Source organism: Chenopodium album, chromosome 7, assembly GCF_948465745.1.
Source record: "Chenopodium album chromosome 7, dcCheAlbu1.1, whole genome shotgun sequence".
Lineage (NCBI taxonomy): Eukaryota > Viridiplantae > Streptophyta > Magnoliopsida > Caryophyllales > Amaranthaceae > Chenopodium > Chenopodium album.
The window spans coordinates 23,615,748-23,636,517 of record NC_137840.1 but is presented as its reverse complement, the minus strand read 5'-3'; the positions used below and the strand labels follow the sequence as shown (position 1 = coordinate 23,636,517).

Sequence of the window (20,770 nt, the reverse complement as noted above, 5' to 3'; positions counted from 1 at the left end):
CTCTTTGACCCTCAATTACCAAACACAACTCAAAATATTGGAAAATGTATGAAATCAATGGTAATATAAAGACAAAAAATATCAGGTAAAAGAAAATGAAATGGCAGAATTGGCAGAGAGCTAAGACTTATAAACTTTCTCAAGTAATCTAAAGACAAAAAATATCAGGTAAAAGAAAATGAAATGGCAGAATTGGCAGAGAGCTAAGGCTTATAAACTTTCTCAAGTAATCTAAATAATCAGAAGTGAAATTCATTATCACACCCAATAGAAACAACATGTACTGAAATATAATCACACACACACACACAAAAGTTCTGATGTTCAGAGCTGCAATTTGGAATTGAATTCCAGAACTAATTTTCAGTTCTTAAGATCAGCTCTGCATTCACTTCTGAATTCAGTTCCGGATTCAGTTCTGAATTCAGTTCTGAAATTCAGATCTGAATTCAGTTCTGATTTAAGTTCTTATTCGACCAATAAGAAACCAACACCATAATACAACTTAGTACCATACAAACAGAAATTAAGTTAATAAAATACAAACTTTGATGAATTAGAATAACTAAATGAAATATAAAAATACACACCCATCCAAATTTATGAACTCAAATCTATAATAAATTATAAAAGTTGTAAACAAATTATTCAGGTATATCAAACAAGTCCCTAGGCTTAGTTTTCACAACATGACACCACCCTTTTTGTATCTCATCCTCAATATAAAAAACTTGTTTTGCTTGAGATGAGAAAACAAATGGATCATCACGCAAAAATCGACCAGTGTGCATCAACTTTGAGAAATTGATACGAACACTTCCATTCGGATTTGTTTTGATACCCCTACGGATATTGACCCAATCACAACGAAACAATACAACCTTATAAGAACCATAATAATCTAATTCCAAAATTTCTTTGAGTTTTCCATAATATTCGTGACCCTCTGCTTCCACCATGATTCCTGAATTCTGAGCTACTCGAAATCGCTCACGATCCACAATATCAAATTTGTAACCATTGATAATAACACTTTTCATCCTTTTCCCGCGGTTACTCAAGCCACCGGCTAAGACTTTTCTTAACTTTCCATCTACCGTGCTATCATCTAAATTATGGACCTATAATTCGAGAATATTAAAGTTAGAATTAGAAAGTTGTATAATATGAAAATAAAAAGACCCTAAATGTAAAAGCATATGACCTGGCTTTGCAACCAATCTGCAAATTCATCAATTATCCACTGATTTTCAATAGATTCATCAGCTTGACTTCCTCCAACGTCATTCTTTTGCCTCTTTAGTTTTAGGAACTCACTACCGAGATTGTAAATTTTATGTTAGTAACAAGTATATATTGGACGATTTAACTAAACACATTATGCTACTTACTTGAGCACCGGGGTTAGTTCATCAGAATGAAGTAAAACATAGCGATGAGCTTGCTTTAAACTTCTATCATCCAAACGGACATTTTCTTTTTTTCCAACAACACGACCACAAGAGTTATACAAATAGTTGTCAATGTTTGATACACCATCCTCATTCCTTCTAGGTCTATTGAACATAGTCTCAACACTTTCTAAATATCTCGAACAAAATGCAATTGTCTCCCACAAAAGGTAACCTTCCGCTATAGATCCTTCCGGTTGCGCTTTATTGCTTACATGAGATTTCAAAAAGGCCAAGTACCTTGAATTATAGTAACGATTTTGTATGTGAATGTGAAAGAATAGGAAAAATTATTATATAAAAATAAATATTACAAATAATAATAATAATAATAATAATAATAATAATAATAATAATAATAATAATAATAATAATAATAATAATAATAATAATAATAATAATAATAATAATAATAAGTACCTTTCAACGGGATACATCCATCTATAATGAACCGGTCCGCCTAGTCTGACCTCTTCTACTAAATGAATTAGTAGATGAACCATGATTATAAAAAATGTTGGTAAAAATTCCTTTTCAAACTTGCAAAGACTCAACACGAGCTTTGATTGAATGGAATCTAATTCTCTTGTATCTATAGCAGTTGAACATATCTTTTTAAAAAAGTCAGACAACTCTTCAAGCAAGTCAATAACTCTTGTGGCATTCGACGCCCTTAAAGCAACCGGGAGGATGTCTTGCATGAGAATATGATGATCGTGACTTTTCATATTAATAAGTTTCCGTTGCTTTAGATTCACACATCTTTGCAAATTAGATCCATATCCATCAGGAACTTTCATCTTTTTCAAGACTTTCAAAAATCGTTCTTTCTCCTCGTTAGACATGGTGTATGCAGCCGGCGGGATGTAACCTTGAGGGTCGATCCATAGATGAGGTTTTATATTCAAATTCTTTAGGGCTTCTCTGCCACTCTCATCATCCCTACTATTATCCATATCTAAAAGAGTTCCTAATAAAATATCGGACACATTCTTTTCAATGTGCATAACATCTAAATTATGTCTAAGAGGATTATGCTCCCAATACTCTAATTCAAAAAATGTACTTTTCTTTTTCCAAAGAATATGATCACCATCGGGATCGCAATCATCATCAAGTTCATTGTAGCTTTTTCCCTCATTTTTGTAGGAACTTTTTTTGTCTTCCCATTCACATACTTTACCCCTTCTTGTTGCTTCAACACTTCTGTCCCGCTGGTACGAATCGGAGCAATACCATATTCTTCTTTCCCATCAAACAAATTAGCTTGGGAACGATATGGGTTATCAATAGGCAACCATTTTCGATACCCAGTGTAGATAATTTTGCCACCAAATCTATCTGAATGAGAAGAATGAGTGCAAGAAGGACAAGCTTTGTAGCCTTTCGTACTCCAACCTGACAGCATAGCATAAGCCAGAAAGTCATTAATAGTAGAGTGTAGGGCTGCTCGCAGTTTGAAGTTGCTTCCACTATAAGAGTCAAAAGCATCAACACCTTCCCACAATCATTTCAATTCATGGATTAGTGGTTGCAAGTACACATCAATATCCATACCGGGACCAAATTTACCAGGAATAATTATAGAAAGAATAAAGGATGATGGTTTCATACAAAGCCATGGTGGTAAATTATAAGGAATGAGGACCACCGGCCATGTACTATAATTTGTGTTCATAAGACGATATGGATTAAAACCATCACTCGCTAGGCCTAATCTAACACTGCGAGGATCAGCGGCAAACTCTGTATATTTTTCATCAAATTTTTTCCAGGCCTCGCCATCAGCAGGGTGTCGTAGAATCTTATCATCCTTACGATTAAAGTGCCATCTCATGTCCTCTGCAGTTTTAGATGACATGTAAAGCCTCTTTAATCTAGGGATAAGGGGAAAGTACCGCATTACTTTAGCTGCCTCGCCTTTCTTAAATGCTTCTTTTCCTTTTTCATTTACATCACCCTCCTTTCCTTTCACATTTTTCCACCTTGATGTCTTGCATATATGACACTCACTTTTATTTGCGAATTCGCCCCAATATAACATGCAATCATTTGGACATGCATGGATTTTCTCATATCCTAACCCTAAATCATTTATTATCTTCATGCCTTCATAATAGGACGATGGAAAATCCTTAATAATCGGAAATGCGTCAAGTAGAAGTTCAAGTAATTTATTAAATGACTCTGCAGACCAATGGAACATACACTTTAGGTGAAACAAATGCAATAGAAATGAAAGTTTCGAAAAAGTAGTACACCCCTCGTATAGGCCTTTTTCAGAAGCTTCCATGAGATTTTTATACTTTGCTTGTTCTTCATTTGAGAAAGTTGATTGATACTCATCATCTACCTCGCGATAAATGGTAAACCCCTCATCCATGTCATATGAATTGTCATCCTCAATACTTTGTTCATTAAATGATGGATCTTGAGTTTTGTCGGTTTGTTGTGTATTAAATCTAAAAGCTGCTCTTAGTAACCCGTCCATATCATCTCGACCTACTGCATTTACTTGATCATCACTTAGATCATAGGTCTTACTCCCTTCATCTTTACGATGAAATATCCAATTTCTATAGTTTTTATAAAAACCATAAAATAAAATATGCCCTCCAACTTCTTCAACTGAATTTGTTTTATTTAACTTGCACTTATTACATGGGCATTTAGTTTCCCATGTATTTGGTAAAAGAGTCTCTTTAGCAAGTTCCAAGAATTTCATGCAACCTTTAAAATAACCAGGATCACCTCTTGGTAAATCAATCCAACTAGTATCCATGTCTACAAAAAAGTATATAGTTAATTGCCAAACAAAAACAATGACAGTAAGTTATTCAAGCCTACAAACTTGTTGTGGGTGAAAGAAGAAAATTAGAAAAAAAACATGCAACAACAAAAAAAAGTTTACAAATAGAGTATACAACACTATATTCATAACCACCGGCTTTAATAGAATATACAACATTAAACCCTTGATATACATAGATTTTAAATCTTTACAGTATATACATATTGACTTTTCAGACCACAATCATGCCCATGACTTTGACTAAAATTTGGCCAAAGCAGCAAAATAATTAGCTACCTAGTACAGCAACTGCACTGAAAGCATTCAAAAAATACCTAGTAACTTTAGCTCTGCCTTATTGTGACATTATTTCCTCCATTTCAGATTATCTGACCTCTCAGCTAGCACCTCATAATTTGTCACCTAAATATCAATGCACTATGATATGTTTATTTAAAATACCAAAGCATCATCATTTCTGAATGTTAATTAAACTTGTAATACATATGCATGACCTAAAAGACTTGTTTTGGGAGAGGATGACTGTTAACTAGACCTGCAAAGCATAAAATATTCTATGACCACCCTTCCATCATGCCAATCTCAACACAACCAATAACACACAACCAAGACCAGCAGCAAATTATCTACAATTAATTATCACGTTAATAGGGTAATTTAAACAAGTAATATCATTAAAGAACATCAATAACATCATAGATCAAAATTAAACATCATTTTACATACTTTAATCAAAATGATTCTTAAATTTGGTTTGACCAGCAAACAACTCTACATGCCCAAAGGGATGAAACTATACTTATGGAATAAAAATAGTCTTCCCACTGTCCAAGCAGAGGAATTTGGTTCTAAGTAATTCTCAACTCTATTAGCAGCCTAATGATAAGTTTCTACATGAAAGTTGAGTGTGTATTAGAATGTGGCTTTTAACACAACAAAGAGGCATATTCCAAGAAACCAAATCTATGAATAATTCTTGTTTGGTTAGCTAATTATTTTTATTAGCAGATATATATTAGCAGCCTTCCCAGATATATATTAGCAGCCTAAAGATTAGATTTGATGCATATATATCTGGGAATTTGCATTTTTACTCAGGCTTTGGTGGTACAATAAAATTAATAATAATAAAGTTTGCCTTAAAACAATATGTTAATTGATGATCTATCTTATTTGTTGAAGATCCCAACCAAAATCAACTAATATATGAACTCTCTACTACCAAGATTAGATTTGGTCCATTATAACAGAGGAATCTGCACAGAAACATGGCTTTTTATGTAAATTAATCAGCATCACGAGCTAAGCTAAATTTGCTTTGGTTTGAAGATCCCAACCAACATTATGGGGCAAAAAGAAGATGAAACGTTGATCCATGAAAAAATTCCCTAGTAACATGACATGTGACCTTGGGTGCATGATGATTCTTTTTAGGACCTAGTAAAGTGGAGGAAGAACAGTCAAAATTAACCATTATGGTCATTGTTTTAACAAATGACTCTCCTTTTACAAGAAAATTCTGAACAACATTGGTTGTTCCCTAGTCTGATTATTATCATGCAGTAGAAGTTTCTACAGAAACAATCAAAATTAGATGAGCAATATAGGTTTTCATATAGATTATTAGAGTTGAGATTAAAGTTTTCATATAGATTATTAGAGTTGAGATTAAAGTTTTCAGATAGAAAAAACATAATTATTGGAATGAATTTTCCATTTTGGACTATTGCGATCAACTTAGCTGCATCAAACCAATCTGAATTCTTTTTGAACCATATCAAACTAATCACACTTCAGAAACACTTTAATTGTATTTTTCATTGAGGAATTTAAACAAACAGGTGGTGGGCATGAAAGAAAACAAACAAATTAACAAAACCTGGTTTTTTTAAAGTCCAAGCATCCTCTTTCTTCTAAACAAGAGTATTAATAAGCGAAGATTTCCCAACATCAGATCAACCAAGAACAACAAACTCAAGCAATCCATCAATGGGCCAATCAAAACAAAAACCAAAAAACAATATGAAAAAAAAATAAAAAACGTGAACACTTGGATTTTAAAACAGAATTCACGAAAAAAACAACATAAAAAGAAATTAATTTATCTAATTAAGGGAAAAAAATTACCTCGCAATAAGAGATCGATTCTTGTTCTTCACCAACGCAAAATCGAAGACATGCAAACAAATAATTCCCAATTTTAACGAAAATTTAGAGAATTGTGATATATTATGTGCCAAAAACGATAGAGATATATACTAGCAACAATATTGTTCAGCAAATTGTAAATTAATACCTCAAATTTATGAAACTGACGAGCCACAAAACCCCAAATTCCTTGAAATTTAGCAAGCAAAACCCAGAAATTAACCTAAAATTTGTGATTTTTTTGGTCGCTGATGAGAGTGATGATGGAGTTTAGAGGAGAGCAGCATGAATAGATGGGCAGTTTGTTTAATTGGGAACCTAATAGCAAGCTATTTCGACTGAGGGTGAAAATAACCCGCTTATTATTTTCTTTAAAAAATTCAAAATTGCTGGCAACTTCACTCACGTGCTATGCATGTGAGTTTCTCGACGCTTTTAAGTGTCGAGAAATTTTTCGAATGCAAAAAGCGTCGCAAAAACACGGAACCAAAAAATATAGACTGACGCCACTTCAACAGCGTCGAACCAATTGCGTCCAAAAATCACTCTTTTTGTAGTAGTGCCTTTGTGGATCGTTTCTGCAAGTAACCAAGCTCCTCCTCCCTTATCTAATGCATACAAGGCATGGTTGAATCCTAGAAGTAGAAGGGATCGACTCGGATCACGCAACTTTGATGTGAAGGGCCGTCTTGGAAGTAAGAAAGCACTTCCTAAAGATCGTCTAGGTCCGAGAACATAAGGGATTGAGTTTAAGACTCCTATAATGCCTAAAAGGAAGAATTATGTGAAAGGGAAGGGTAAGGAGAAGATGGTTTATAGAGAGAAACAACCAAAGAATTCTAAGAAAGGTGAAAGGGGTGAAAGTTTGACTAGGGGTGTGACGGTTCGGCCTACAAAAGACACATAATGGTGAAGGCCGACATAGTTGAAAAAGAGAAGGAGGTTCCTAAAGTGAAGAAGGATTACATCACTATTGCTTTGCTTATATGATTTATAATATTTATAATAAGGCGCATGATGCCAATAATTGTAGTCACATTTATTTCAAAAATAATAGCATATTTATTTTCGGCTTAAATAAGAATTACAATGATTTATATATAAAAATCGGACGCAATGGAAGAATAAAAAAAAACGTCGAAAAAATAACAGAATTCGCAAAGTCCGCGCCACTAAAAAAATCGGAAAGTCTGATATTCCACCGTGCCACGGTGGAGACTGTCGTGACACGGTGGAAATTCCCGTGGCGTGGCAAATTTATTTATTTTTTTTTTTGCTGGACTACCACCATGCCATGGTGAAAACTGCTGTGACACTGTGGAGATTCCTGTGGTGCGGTAAATTTTTTTTTGGCTGCTGTTCCACCGTGCCATGGTGGTAACTGCCGTGACACGGTGGAAATTCCCATGCCACGGTGGACTCCGGATGCTTAATAAGCAATTTTTTTATTTTAGCTCTATTTTGTCGTGACGCAATGCTGAACTAGCGCGTATACTTGATCGACAGAGGAAGGATTTTATTTTTTTAAAGTGGTCGGGCCCCCTTGAGGGGTTGCCTACGTATCCTTAAAAAGGAATCAGGCTAAACGTAGCTCTATTGGGTCATGAACCCATGCATCTAGGCATAAAATTTCTTGAGTTGATCCAAGTTGGTTAAATTGTAGAAACCGTTACCGTCCATGTCTACCAATTGTGCCGCCCCGCCAGACAAGATGGATTTAACAATGTACGGACCTGACCAATTTGGTCTGAATTTTCCTCTTGGATCCAACACATTTTTGCGAAGTGCCTTAAGCACCAGGTCACCTTCTTTGATGTTCCTAGTCTTGACTTTTTTATTGAAATGTCGCGCCATACGCTGTTGGTAGGTTTGGACATGATGCAAAGCTGCCAAGCGTTTTTCGTCAATTAAGACTAATTCATCATATCTTGCTCTAATCCAGACAATTTCATCTAGTTGGATTTCCAACGCGATTCGGAGAGAAGGGATTTCGAGCTCTATTGGTTGTACAGCTTCAACTCCATAGACCAAAGAGAAAGGGGTAGCACCCGTTGTAGTATGAACAGATGTTCGATAACCCCAAAGGGCGAAATGTAGCTTACTTGGCCAATCTTTGTAATTTTCCGTCATCTTTTCGATGATAGTTTTTACATTTTTGTTGGCCAATTCGACCGCACCATTTGTTTGTGGCCTGTAGGGTGATGATCTGTGATGCTTGATATGATATTTCTGTAATAATTCCGTGCATTCAGCTTGAAAATGCGTTCCATTATCACTAATCATCTCATGAGGTACCCCATAGCGGCATATGATATTTTTTCTCAATGAATTGAGCCACGTGTTTTGTCGTTAACTTAGCATATGAGGAAGCTTCGACCCATTTGGTGATATAGTCGATTGCTACGAGGATGAATTAATGCCCCTTTGTTCTGGTGGCGTTATCATTCTAATGATATCGATACCCTAAGTAGAGAAAGGCCATGGAGAGGTATATGTGTAGAGAAGTGAAGGTGGAACGTGCTGTAAATTTGCATAGACTTGACATTTCATACCTTTCTTGACGTATTCGTGAAAATCTCTCTCCATGGTAGTCCAATAATAACCTTGTCGTTGAATTTTCTGGACTGACATCTTAGCATTAATATGCGTTCCACATATGCCGGCATGAAGATTTTCCATGGTTTTGTGTGCTTCTTTCTTGGCTATGCATAAGAGATTTCTCCCTAGTGAAATCCTTTTATGGAGTTCTCCCCTGATGAGCACATACTGTGAGGCCAGGAGCCTCAAAGCACGGCGTGCCCTTTTTCTTGTATTAGGAGGGTATTCTCCTTTTGTCACGTAGTTAAGGATATCTGTATACCATGGCTATTTATCTTCTTCTTGTGATTCTTGTTCATCATCAAGTGTGTGAACATAAGCCGGCTCATATCTTCTTTTTATGGTCAACGACATTCTGATTGTATCTATTGGTATTCGCACCATTGATGCTAATTTAGCCAATGCGTCGGAAAACTTGTTTTCTTCTCTAGGCAAGTACGTATATTCCACTTCATCTAGTTGCTCCGTGAGTGTTTCCAGATGAGCTTGATACGTAGCGAGACTTTCACTTCTCACCTTCCATTTCTTGGAGATCTGGTTAATGATTAGTGATGAATCACCGTAGATTCTGAGCCTCTTAATTCCCAATGCCACAGTTGTTTCTAATCCCAAAATGCATGCCTCGTACTCTGCGACATTGTTGGTGACATCAAAGTCAACCTTCATGGAAATTGGGATATGCTCTTCATTGGGTGATACGAGCAAGACTCCTACACCACAAACTTTTTGGTTTAAAGCTCCGTCAAAATAGAGCGTCCAGCTATCATCTTCGGTCATGAGTAAATCTTCGTCAGGGAAATCGTACTCATCTTCTTCTTTCTCAACTTCTTCTAGCGAAAAATCTGCTAAGAAGTCAAAAATCGCAGAACCTTTGATGCCTTTTTGTGGTACAAATTTCAAGTCAAATTGAGCAAGGTTGACTATTCACCTTGATAATCTGCTATTGAGTGTTGCTTTTTCAAACAAGCACTTGAGAGGATCCATCTTGGACACGACATGCACTGTATGAGTGAGCATGTAATGTCTTAGTTTATGTGCGGCCTACACAAGTGCGAGACACAACTTTTCAAGCGGTGTGTATCATGTCTCATATCCTTGAAGCGTCTTGCTCAAATAGTAAATTGCATTCTCCTTGCTTTCGATCTCTTGTGCTAGCATTTCCCCCATCGTTTCTCTTGTGACCGTAGGGTAGAGTCGAAGAGGAAAGTCAGGCATTGCTGGCGCTAGCACGGGTGGGTTTGCCAGGTACTCTTTGATTTTGTCGAAAGATTTTTGGCAATCATCATCCCATGTGTCTGGGAAATTTTTCTTAAGCTTCTTGAATATAAGTTCACTTATCGCCGTGAGTTTTGATATAAACCTACTTATATATTGCAGCCTTCAAATGAAGCCTCGAATTTATTTCTCATTCTTGGGTGGTGGCATGGCCATGATCACTTTAACTTTTGTGGGATCAATTTCGATCCCTCGAGAACTGATCACATATCCAAGTAGTTTTCCTGATGTAACCCTAAATGCACACTTTGCTGGATTTAATCTCATGTTGTACTTGCGGAGTCTTTCAAAGAACTTGCGAAGTGCAATGATGTGGCTTGGGCGATCTTTTGACTTAACGATCATATCATCGACATAGACCTCCACCTCTTTGTGCATCATATCATGTAACAATGTTGTGGCTGCTCTTTGGTAGGTGGCACTCGCGTTTTTCAACCCGAATGGCAGTACCGTATAGTAGTATGTACCCCATTGTGTGATGAATGTGGTTTTCTCCATATCTTCCTTGACCATTGATACTTGATTATATCTGGCGTAGCCGTCCATGAACGATAGGAGTGCATGGTTTGCAGTGTTATCGACCATAATGTCAATGTGAGGTAGAGGGAACCCATCTTTTGGGCTTGCCTTATTGAGGTCCCTGTAATTAACACACATTCTGACCCTTCCATCCTTCTTTGGAACTGGAACCACATTTGCTATCCACTCTTGATACTTGGATACTTTGATGAAACATGTGCTGATGGATGACATTTATGTCACTCTTAGGGAGTAGTTTTAGAGTCATTTTCGTGTTTATTTTATCTTATTTTCTCTTTCTTTCTCTTGTTTTCTTTTTAATAAAGTTTCTTGTTTATTTGGTAGTTTTGGAGCGTTTTAGTTTATTTTCTTTATTTTATTAGCTTTAATTTATTTTCGTATTTTATTTTACTTTAATTGCTTGTTTAATTTTTTTTGTCTTTATTAGTTTTAGCTTTATTTCTCTTATTTCTATTTTACTTTTATTTATTTAATTAGTTTGGAGTGTTCTTCACATTTTATTTGTTTGTGTTTTATTTAATTTTGTTAGTTTAGTTTTAATTCTCTCATTTCCTATTTTAGTTTCTTTAGTTTTATTTTACTTATTTCATTCCTTTTTGTCTTGATTTCCCCTCGTGTTTTTGGTTGTAGGTGTCCCGGGTTTCAAGGCTATGTCCGTGTTCGGAGGTCCAAGGTTCGAGGCGCAAAACTTGAGCCAACCCATCCTTCACCCCATCTCTCTTAACCTCCACCACACCAGCTGCCGCAACCAATACACCACCTGACCACCTTCACGTGCAGCCCTAACCCCAAAACCAGAGCAGCCCGCAACACCACCAACAACCACAACAACCAAACCTCCAGCAATCACCCCGCAACGTCACCAGTCCAACCTTCAACCACCAATTACCACCAGCCGCACCTAACCACTGCAATCACCCCGCATCACAACTAGCACCCACAAACCGCACCCTGCTGCCACCAATCAACAACCAAACAACCCAGCCACCGCAATCAACCTCCCTCAACCAATTACAGCAGCCCACAATTCACCTCACAACAGCCTGCAATCACCCCGCAACACCACCTACACCACCGTCACAAAACAACCACCAATCAAGCAACCAATCGACCCAAAATCAGAGCAAATAGCAAATTCTCAAGGTTCGAGCAAACCCATTGAGAAGTTCGGTCGAATTTCGAGTCAGAGACTTTAGGGGTTTTGTTATTCGAAGAGGAGTGGTCGAACATACCCATGGTTTGACCGATCCAACCCCGTAGTTCGGTCGAACCAACCATCGGTTCGATCGAACCATTTCACGAGACGCGCACCTGATGTTTAATAAGATCGAACGGTTGATATTGAAGGTCAAAGCGAGGATAGCCATTGATGGTTGATGAACGGTGGTGATGGTGATGCTATTCAATGGAGTATAGAGCAACCATTAATTTGGAAGAAAAGGGGAATCGAGGGTAGCTGATGTTTTGGGGGGATTTTGGTTTTTATTTTTCTTTTTCTTTTATTTTATTTCTTTTCCTTTTCATTTTCTTATTTCTTTTCTCTTTTGTTTTCTTTTCATTTTTATTTTCTTTTTATTTCCTTTTCTTTCTTTATTTTATTTCTTTCTTTTATTTCTCTTTTTTTCCTAGTTTTATTAGCTTAGTATAAATACCCAATTTTGGGGTAATTAGAAAGAACATTCAATAACTATCTATTCTTCTCTCTAATTAGTTTTAGGTTAGTTTAGGTTAGGATTAGTCTTCATTGGTAGAGAGAGAAAGTGTGGTTTTCTTCATTAATGAACTTGGATCTTGAAGAAGGAGCTTGTTCAATCATTTGTAGACCTTCATCTTCAATTATTGAGCAATCTCTTACTCTTTCTCTTTACCTTTGTTCTTGATTTTGTTTATTTGCTTTTATTTTCTTCTTTGCTTATTATTCATGTTGATGCTTATTGATTTGATGATTGATATTGTTTTCAACATGATTTGTGAGTAGTCATCTAGCCAAGGGTGTGGGGACGGTGTAGTTGCTAATTGTTCATGTTTATAATATTGGGGTTATGTTAATGGTGATTAAAGTCTTTGCATGCTTGATATTCTTTGGTCTTTCTTGCAAGTGCACATTGTTAGTTGATCAAAGATGAGTCTTTACTAACAAGTAGCGGAAGTTGACTTAGTTGAGATTCATTACTATCGATTGTTATTTAATAGTACCTCCTAGTATATGGTTCTAATGTGGAAACATAGAGGCTATGTTAGGAGAAGCCAATTGACCCCGGAAGGCGGCTAGATTGGACCCTTTACTTCGATATTCATGCATGTTTAGTTTACCATTGATATGCTACTTTGTTATTGTATGGTCAAGCGTCAACTTCACCTACCCATTTCCCTTGGTGCCTTAATGTTTTATTTCTTGTTTTAGCATTTTAAGACTTTAGTTTATTTATCCCCTATTCCGGACTAGCTTAATTGTCGATAACATTTGCTGGTGTTTACCGTTCTCTGTGGTTTGACCCCTATGCTTGCCTTATACTCTAGGTTTGTTTAGGTTGTATAAATTGTATTTGATCTAGGGATAGACAATTGACGACGCGTTTATTCCCTTGTCAAATTGGCGCCGTTTCCGGGGAACGGCTTCCATTACCGTCATGTTATCTTTTTGAGACAAGTCCATTTTTTATATTTTCTTTTGATTTGTTTTTGTTCTCTTTGTTTTGTTTGAGAAAAAATTGCTTATATTTCTATTTCTCAATTTGATAATCAACCGCTTTGGGTGTATTTCAATAGACTTGAGAATTTCCTAGATGGTGTTAAAGGTTTAACCAAGGGTGATTATTGTAAAATCATCAATTTGGGATTAAATGAGAATTTTAGAGGAGTAGTTGATAATATGTTAAATGGTAAATTTCAAGACATGTCTTTGGATAAAGCTTGGGATTTCTATTCATGGTTAGCTAGGGATAATTATGATTGGGAGAGGGCCAATCATGAGACTTATGTTCGGGATACTCATGCTTTTAATGTTGATGCTAATTGTCATGATTTGTCTAATATGAATTCCCATAATGTGCTTGATGCTCCCCATAGTGACCATGTAATGCATGATTTCAACTCCCCTCCCTCTATAACTCAATGTAATGAGGTACATTCTAATGATGATGAAGTGCCTTGAGAAATTTAAGGGAGATGTTGTTCAAGGTTGTGAAGAGGAGGTTGAGATTGAATCATTTGGAGTTTTTGAGGTTGTGGGAGATGTAGAACATAAGGGTTCTTCATTTGAGGATTCCATGATTGATTTTCATTCCCTCATTAGTGATGCGAGATCTTGTGATGAGGGATTAGCTACCCCTTTTTGCCTTTCTCATACACCTTTTTCCCAAAGGTTTAACCATATCTCCTACTATCCTTTGTTCCTCCCTTCTTTTCTCAAAGAACCTCTTAGGGATCCTCTTCCTATTCAAGCTTCCGAAGCCCCTAACTCTTTCATTGTTGATGAGGAAAAGAGTTATAATGCCAACCAAAAAGATTTTTGTGAGGATTTTTCTTTTTCTTCTTATTTTCTTGATTTTTCTTTTGATTCTTTTACTTTTTCTTTTCTCCCTTCTCTCAAGCATAAAGTCTCCTTGTACTTTATGTTTGCTTGTCATATGAGCATCGCGTATGCTCTATTTCTTGATATGTTTGCCGGTGCATATGACAAGCTATTGCGTTCTTTGTCGGGTTATTTACTAGATTGGTCATGCTTGGACGTTAAGCAAGCCTTTGCGGGAAGTAACCCGTGTTTTATTGCTTTCTTTTTCTTTCTTCTGTGTTTCTCATTTTTGTTTACTCTCTTGTCTATGTGTATAGGTACTCGATGCATATACTCATGTGCAAGGATTTTGGATTGAGCTCCTTGAGAAGAAGCACACCAATGATTGCTTGCATTTGGAAAAGCAACAAAGACGAGGAATTAGATGAAATTGTGGACAATGTGCTCAATTGCGGGTTTCAACACCCACCTCACATTTGGTTTACTCTTTCCTTCTTCCCTCATCTTGGATTTGCTTTCTTAATTGCATTTGGATTGTATGATTATGAATTGTTGTGTGAATGAGTTTTCTTCCTTCCCCTCCCACCCACCCTTTGTGCCTTTAATTTGAGCATTGAGGACAATGCTCCATTCTAGCTTGGGGGAGTAGCTATTCGCTAGCTTGGGGGGGTTATCTATATCTCTTGGTGGTTTATTAATCCATAGTCTCATGATTGCTTGATTTATTTCTCTCATACTTGCCAAAGTCTATTATTGAGATTGGTTTTCTATGTTTGGATGGCCATGAGCACCTTATTGAGTTGACTTTTGGTATTTGTAGCTTGTATTGATCATGCTTTCATCTTGCACAATTGTATATACATTCTTGAGTATTGTTGGTTTTGTGAATATTTGTGTGTATAGTGTCTTTCCATGGCATTCAAGGCAAGTTTCAAAATGTTTTGTTTTAAACTTGGACATAATTAGGCTTTAACACCTAGAATACCCTCTTTGCTAGTTGTTAGAGGTTTTCGTGCACTTGAATGTCGAGGTTGGTTCACACATATAACATTGCCAAGGTAGTAGAACTTAAGGGCTATGAGACCTTAGCTCACTTGGTTTGTGGTAAGATGGTTGTCGCTCTCTAGCTAGTTGAAGCTTTAAAGGTGATTTTTGCTACTCCACTACCGTCATTTTTGTGAGGATGTGTCTATTTTGTTCTAGCCTTCTACATTTCTTGCATGTGTGGCGTTTGGATCCTTGGCATTGCTAGCTTATATCGAGAATTTGGCTTAATCTACCCAAGATCGAGACCAAACCAACCAAGGGGAAGACGAAGGCAATTAGGATTTTTGTTTTGTGTTATTATTCTCTATTCTTTTATTTTTCTTTTGCATTTGCTCATTTAGTAACCCAATTTGAGCCATTTTCCCTTCTTTGGCATAACCACATTACAAACCAATGGACCTTTGCCTTATTTTCACCTTTATTAGTTTTTGTGAAGCATTCTTGGGACTTGATTTGTATTTTTGGTTAATGAAAGTGAGAATAAGAATGAAAAAGAAGTGAAAAACTCAAATTTTGGTACTTGTGATTATATTTGTCAAGTTGAATGGTTTGAGTAAATGAGAAGAAAATAAAGGAAATGAAAGAAAAAGCCGCTCAAAGTTAAAAGAGGCGAGAGCAAAGAATAAAAAGAAATGAAAAAAAAAGAAGAAATATTGAGAAAATACAAAATATTTGTTGTTTGGTTGAAAAAGAATAAGCTTGGGGGAGGAGTTGCTAGAATTTTTTATTTGAAAGTTTGTAGTTTATTGAGTTTGAATTGAGGAATGATCAACCTTGCTTCACTTCTAAGTTTACCACCAATTTCCAAATTTATTTCCACACCCTTTATCCTAGCCTAAACGTTTCAACCCTTTCAAGACCTTTTGACCTTAGTGAGGTTTACTTACTACCGATGAAGGGTAATCAAGCCAAGCCTATTGAGCAAGCTATCAATGCCAAGATGTCGGGTATCCTAAATGATTTTCATTGATTATTTCTTCCGATTCCTTCGAGGAATCTCGAGATATCACCTTAAAAGTAGATGCAAAACTAGTGAGGATGCAGGAGTTTGGTCGGAGATAAGGAGGAGTGTAAGTCCCTCTAAGTTCTCTACCATTTGCATGCTTTATGTGTGCATCAACCTTAGCTATTCTTTTGCTTGGCTACCTTTAATGTCTAGAAAGGAGTGTATTCTTGTGCATTTAGCCCATTGTTTGTGTTTTGTTTGAAATATCAAAACTCGAGTTTTCTTGATTTCACCTTTGTCGTGAATGTTATGTGTTGCCAAGAGTTGTGGGTTAAACCTCTTAGGAAACCCTCACGAGAGCTTACTCGTCCTCTTTGGCGACATAGGGGTTTAAAGGGCTTGATGCATACGCTAAACGCATCTGTGATTCCTACGACAGTGAGTTAGTGTACATTCTTTCTCCTTGTTTTTATTTTGTTTCTTTTGCCTTTAATAATTCCATCTTGTTCTCTTTTGCCTTAGCTTTGCTCGAGGACGAGCAAAGGTTTAGCTTGGGGGAATTTGATGAGTGACATTTATGTCACTCTTAGGGAGTAGTTTTAGAGTCATTTTCGTGTTTATTTTATCTTATTTTCTCTTTCTTTCTCTTGTTTTCTCTTTAATAAAGTTTCTTATTTATTTGGTAGTTTTGGAGCGTTTTAGTTTATTTTCTTTATTTTATTAGCTTTAGTTTATTTTCGTATTTTATTTTACTTTAAATGCTTGTTTAATTTTTTTGTCTTTATTAGTTTTAGCTTTATTTCTCTTATTTCTATTTTACTTTTATTTATTTTAATTAGTTTGGAGTGTTCTTCACATTTTATTTGTTTGTATTTTATTTAATTTTGTTAGTTTTAGTTTTAATTTTCTCATTTCCTATTTTAGTTTATTTAGTTTTATTTTATTTATTTCATTTCTTTTTGTCTTGATTTCCCCTCGTGTTTTTGGTTGTAGATGTCCCGGGTTTCAAGGCCATGTCCGTGTTCGGAGGTCCAAGGTTCGAGGCGCAAAACTTGAGCCAACCCAAGCTGCTGCCTCCTATCCTTCACCCCATCTCTCTTAACCTCCACCACACCAGCTGCCGCAACCAATACACCACCTGACCACCTTCACGTGCAGCCCTAACCCCAAAACCAGAGCAGCCCGCAACACCACCAACAGCCACAACAACCATACCTCCAGCAATCACCCCGCAACGCCACCAGTCCAACCTTCAACCACCAATTACCACCAGCCACACCTGACTACCGCAATCACCCCGCATCACAACCAGCACCCACAAACCGCACCCTGCTGCCAACAATCAACCACCAAACAACCCAGCCACCGCAATCAACCTCCCTCAACCAATTACAGCAGCCCGCAATTCACCTCACAACAGCCTGCAATCACCCCGCAACACCACCTACACCACCGTCACAAAACAACCACCAATTAAGCAACCAATCGACCCAAAATAAGAGCAAATAGCAAATTCTCAAGGTTTGAGCAAACCCATTAAGAAGTTCGGTCGAATTTTGAGTCAGAGACTTTGGGGGTTTTGTTATTCGAAGAGGAGTGGTCGAACATACCTATGGTTCGATCGAACCAACCCCGTAGTTCGGTCGAACCAACCATCGGTTCGATCAAACCATTTCACGAGACGCGCACCTGATGTTTATTAAGATCGAATGGTTAATATTGAAGGTCAAAGCAAGGATAGCCATTGATGGTTGATGAACGGTGGTGATGGTGATGCGTTTCAATGGAGTATAGAGCAGCCATTAATTTTGAAAAAAAGGGGAATTGGGGGTAGCTGATGTTTTGGGGGGATTTTGATTTTTATTTTTATTTTTCTTTTATTTTTATTTCTTTTCCTTTTCCTTTTCTTATTCCTCTTCTCTTTTGTTTTCTTTTCATTTTTATTTTCTTTTTATTTCCTTTTCTTTCTTTATTTTATTTCCTTCTTTTATTTCTCTTTTTTTCCTAGTTTTATTAGCTTAGTATAAATACCCAATTTTGGGGCAATTAGAAAGAACATTCAATAACTATCTATTCTTCTCTCTAATTAGTTTTAGGTTAGGTTAGGTTAGGATTAGTCTTCATTGGTAGAGAGAGAAAGTGTGGTTTTCTTCATTAATGAACTTGGATCTTGAAGAAGGAGCTTGTTCAATCCTTTATAGATCTTCATCTTCAATTAATGAGCAATCTCTTACTCTTTCTCTTTACCTTTGTTCTTGATTTTGTTTATTTGCTTTTATTTTATTCTTTGCTTATTAATCATGTTGATGCTTATTGATTTGATGATTGGTATTGTTTTCAACATGATTTGTGAGTAGTCATCTAGCCAAGGGTGTGGGGACGGTGTAGTTGCTAATTGTTCATGCTTATAATATTGGGGTTATGTTAATGGTGATTAAAGTCTTTGCATGCTTGATATTCTTTGGTCTTTCTTGCAAGTGCACATTGTTAGTTGATCAAAGATGAGTCTTTACTAACAAGTAGCGGAAGTTGACTTAGTTGAGATTCATTCCTATCGATTGTTATTTAATAGTACCTCCTAGTATATGGTTCTAATGTGGAAACATAGAGGCTATGTTAGGAGAAGCCAATTGACCCCGGAAGGCGGCTAGATTGGACCCTTTACTTCGATATTCATGCATGTTTAGTTTACCATTGATATGCTACTTTGTTATTGTATGGTCAAGCGTCAACTTCACCTACCTATTTCCCTTGGTGCCTTAATGTTTTATTTCTTGTTTTAGCATTTTTAGACTTTAGTTTATTTATCCCCTATTCCGGACTAGCTTAATTGTCGATAACATTTGGTGGTGTTTACCGTTCTCTGTGGTTCGACCCCTATGCTTGCCTTATACTCATATTAGGTTTGTTTAGGTTGTATAAATTGTATTTGATCTCGGGATAGACAATTAACGACGCGTTTATTCCCTTGTCAGTGGCCAATTGCTTTTTGATTACTTCTTTGATTTTGAGAGCCACATCCGGTTTCATACGGCGGAGCTTTTGTTTGACAGGCTTCATACATGAAATGAGTGGTATCGTATGCTGAGTTATATCCCTTTCAATTCCTGGCATATCTTGGTATGACCAAGAAAATACATCAAAAAATTAACTAAGCAAGTTAATTAGCTCTTTGCGTTCAACTTGACTTAGTGTTAATCTAATTTGTTCGTCTTTGATAGCCGTATCATTGGAAATATTAACTATTTATGTATCTTCAATAATTATTGTTTTATTTTCGTGTTCTTCCATTGCTTTTATTATTTCTTTGTCATTTTTATCATTAGCAAAGTAATATTGATCAGGGTTAGGGGAATGGCACGCATCGTAAGCAAAGGTATTCATTTTATTGAATTCATTGGTCATTACATCAAGGAGGGCAAGGTCAGCTGCGACCTTGCCGGAATTATTTGGGCTAGAAAGAGAAGGCTCAACAAGAGACTTAGGATTGGGTTCTATAGCAGAAAGAGGGTTGGCCTCAGACCCTAAGGACTCGTCTACAGACTTAGACTCAGACTCGAACTCGGACCCAGACGACTCAGACTCATCAAACATAGGACCTTTGCCAGCGGTTATTTCCAACTTCTCTCTGCTTGGCGTAGTGATCTTCACTGTCTTGCGCCATAACTTTGAAATATTATCATCCTAGATGATTAACTCAGAGGGGTCAAAATTCTTGCTTGATATAACATCTTGAATGAGCTCGGAATCATCATTGCAGACAGGCTTGGATTCATTCTTTTCTATAGTCCAAAAAGAAGGTTAATGTTTATATCATCAGAGCTTGATTTCCCCTCGTGTTTTTGGTTGTAGATGTCCCGGGTTTCAAGGCCATGTCCGTGTTCGGAGGTCCAAGGTTCGAGGCGCAAAACTTGAGCCAACCCAAGCTGCTGCCTCCTATCCTTCACCCCATCTCTCTTAACCTCCACCACACCAGCTGCCGCAACCAATACACCACCTGACCACCTTCACGTGCAGCCCTAACCCCAAAACCAGAGCAGCCCGCAACACCACCAACAGCCACAACAACCATACCTCCAGCAATCACCCCGCAACGCCACCAGTCCAACCTTCAACCACCAATTACCACCAGCCACACCTGACTACCGCAATCACCCCGCATCACAACCAGCACCCACAAACCGCACCCTGCTGCCAACAATCAACCACCAAACAACCCAGCCACCGCAATCAACCTCCCTCAACCAATTACAGCAGCCCGCAATTCACCTCACAACAGCCTGCAATCACCCCGCAACACCACCTACACCACCGTCACAAAACAACCACCAATTAAGCAACCAATCGACCCAAAATAAGAGCAAATAGCAAATTCTCAAGGTTTGAGCAAACCCATTAAGAAGTTCGGTCGAATTTTGAGTCAGAGACTTTGGGGGTTT

The 20,770-nt window shown here is 37.1% G+C and overlaps 1 protein-coding gene and 1 long non-coding RNA gene across 2 annotated transcripts; both read right to left on the bottom strand.

Moving 5' to 3' along the window:
- Positions 1-1,106: 1,106 nt before the first annotated feature.
- On the bottom strand, positions 1,107-1,493 carry LOC145640991 (uncharacterized). Its single transcript, XR_014115075.1, has 3 exons — positions 1,392-1,493; positions 1,205-1,316; positions 1,107-1,121 (listed from the first exon to the last, which is right to left on the bottom strand). It is a non-coding gene; the product is annotated as an uncharacterized LOC145640991 (long non-coding RNA).
- Positions 1,494-2,028: 535 nt separating this feature from the next.
- On the bottom strand, positions 2,029-4,233 carry LOC145640091 (uncharacterized). Its single transcript, XM_081691402.1, has 4 exons — positions 3,009-4,233; positions 2,545-2,849; positions 2,210-2,443; positions 2,029-2,043 (listed from the first exon to the last, which is right to left on the bottom strand). Exons 1-4 carry the CDS (start codon positions 4,231-4,233, stop codon positions 2,029-2,031), a joined length of 1,779 nt encoding a protein of 592 aa, XP_081547528.1.
- Positions 4,234-20,770: the final 16,537 nt, after the last annotated feature.

Coding starts and splice junctions, on each gene's coding strand:
- LOC145640091 (XM_081691402.1), bottom strand. CDS start 4,233: ATGGATACTAGTTGGATTGATTTACCAAGAGGTGATCCTGGTTATTTT. Junction 2,850..3,008: donor TCCTGGTAAATTTGGTCCCG/GTATGGATATTG, acceptor CTATGCTGTCAG/GTTGGAGTACGAAAGGCTAC. Junction 2,444..2,544: donor TGATGATTGCGATCCCGATG/GTGATCATATTC, acceptor CACATTGAAAAG/AATGTGTCCGATATTTTATT.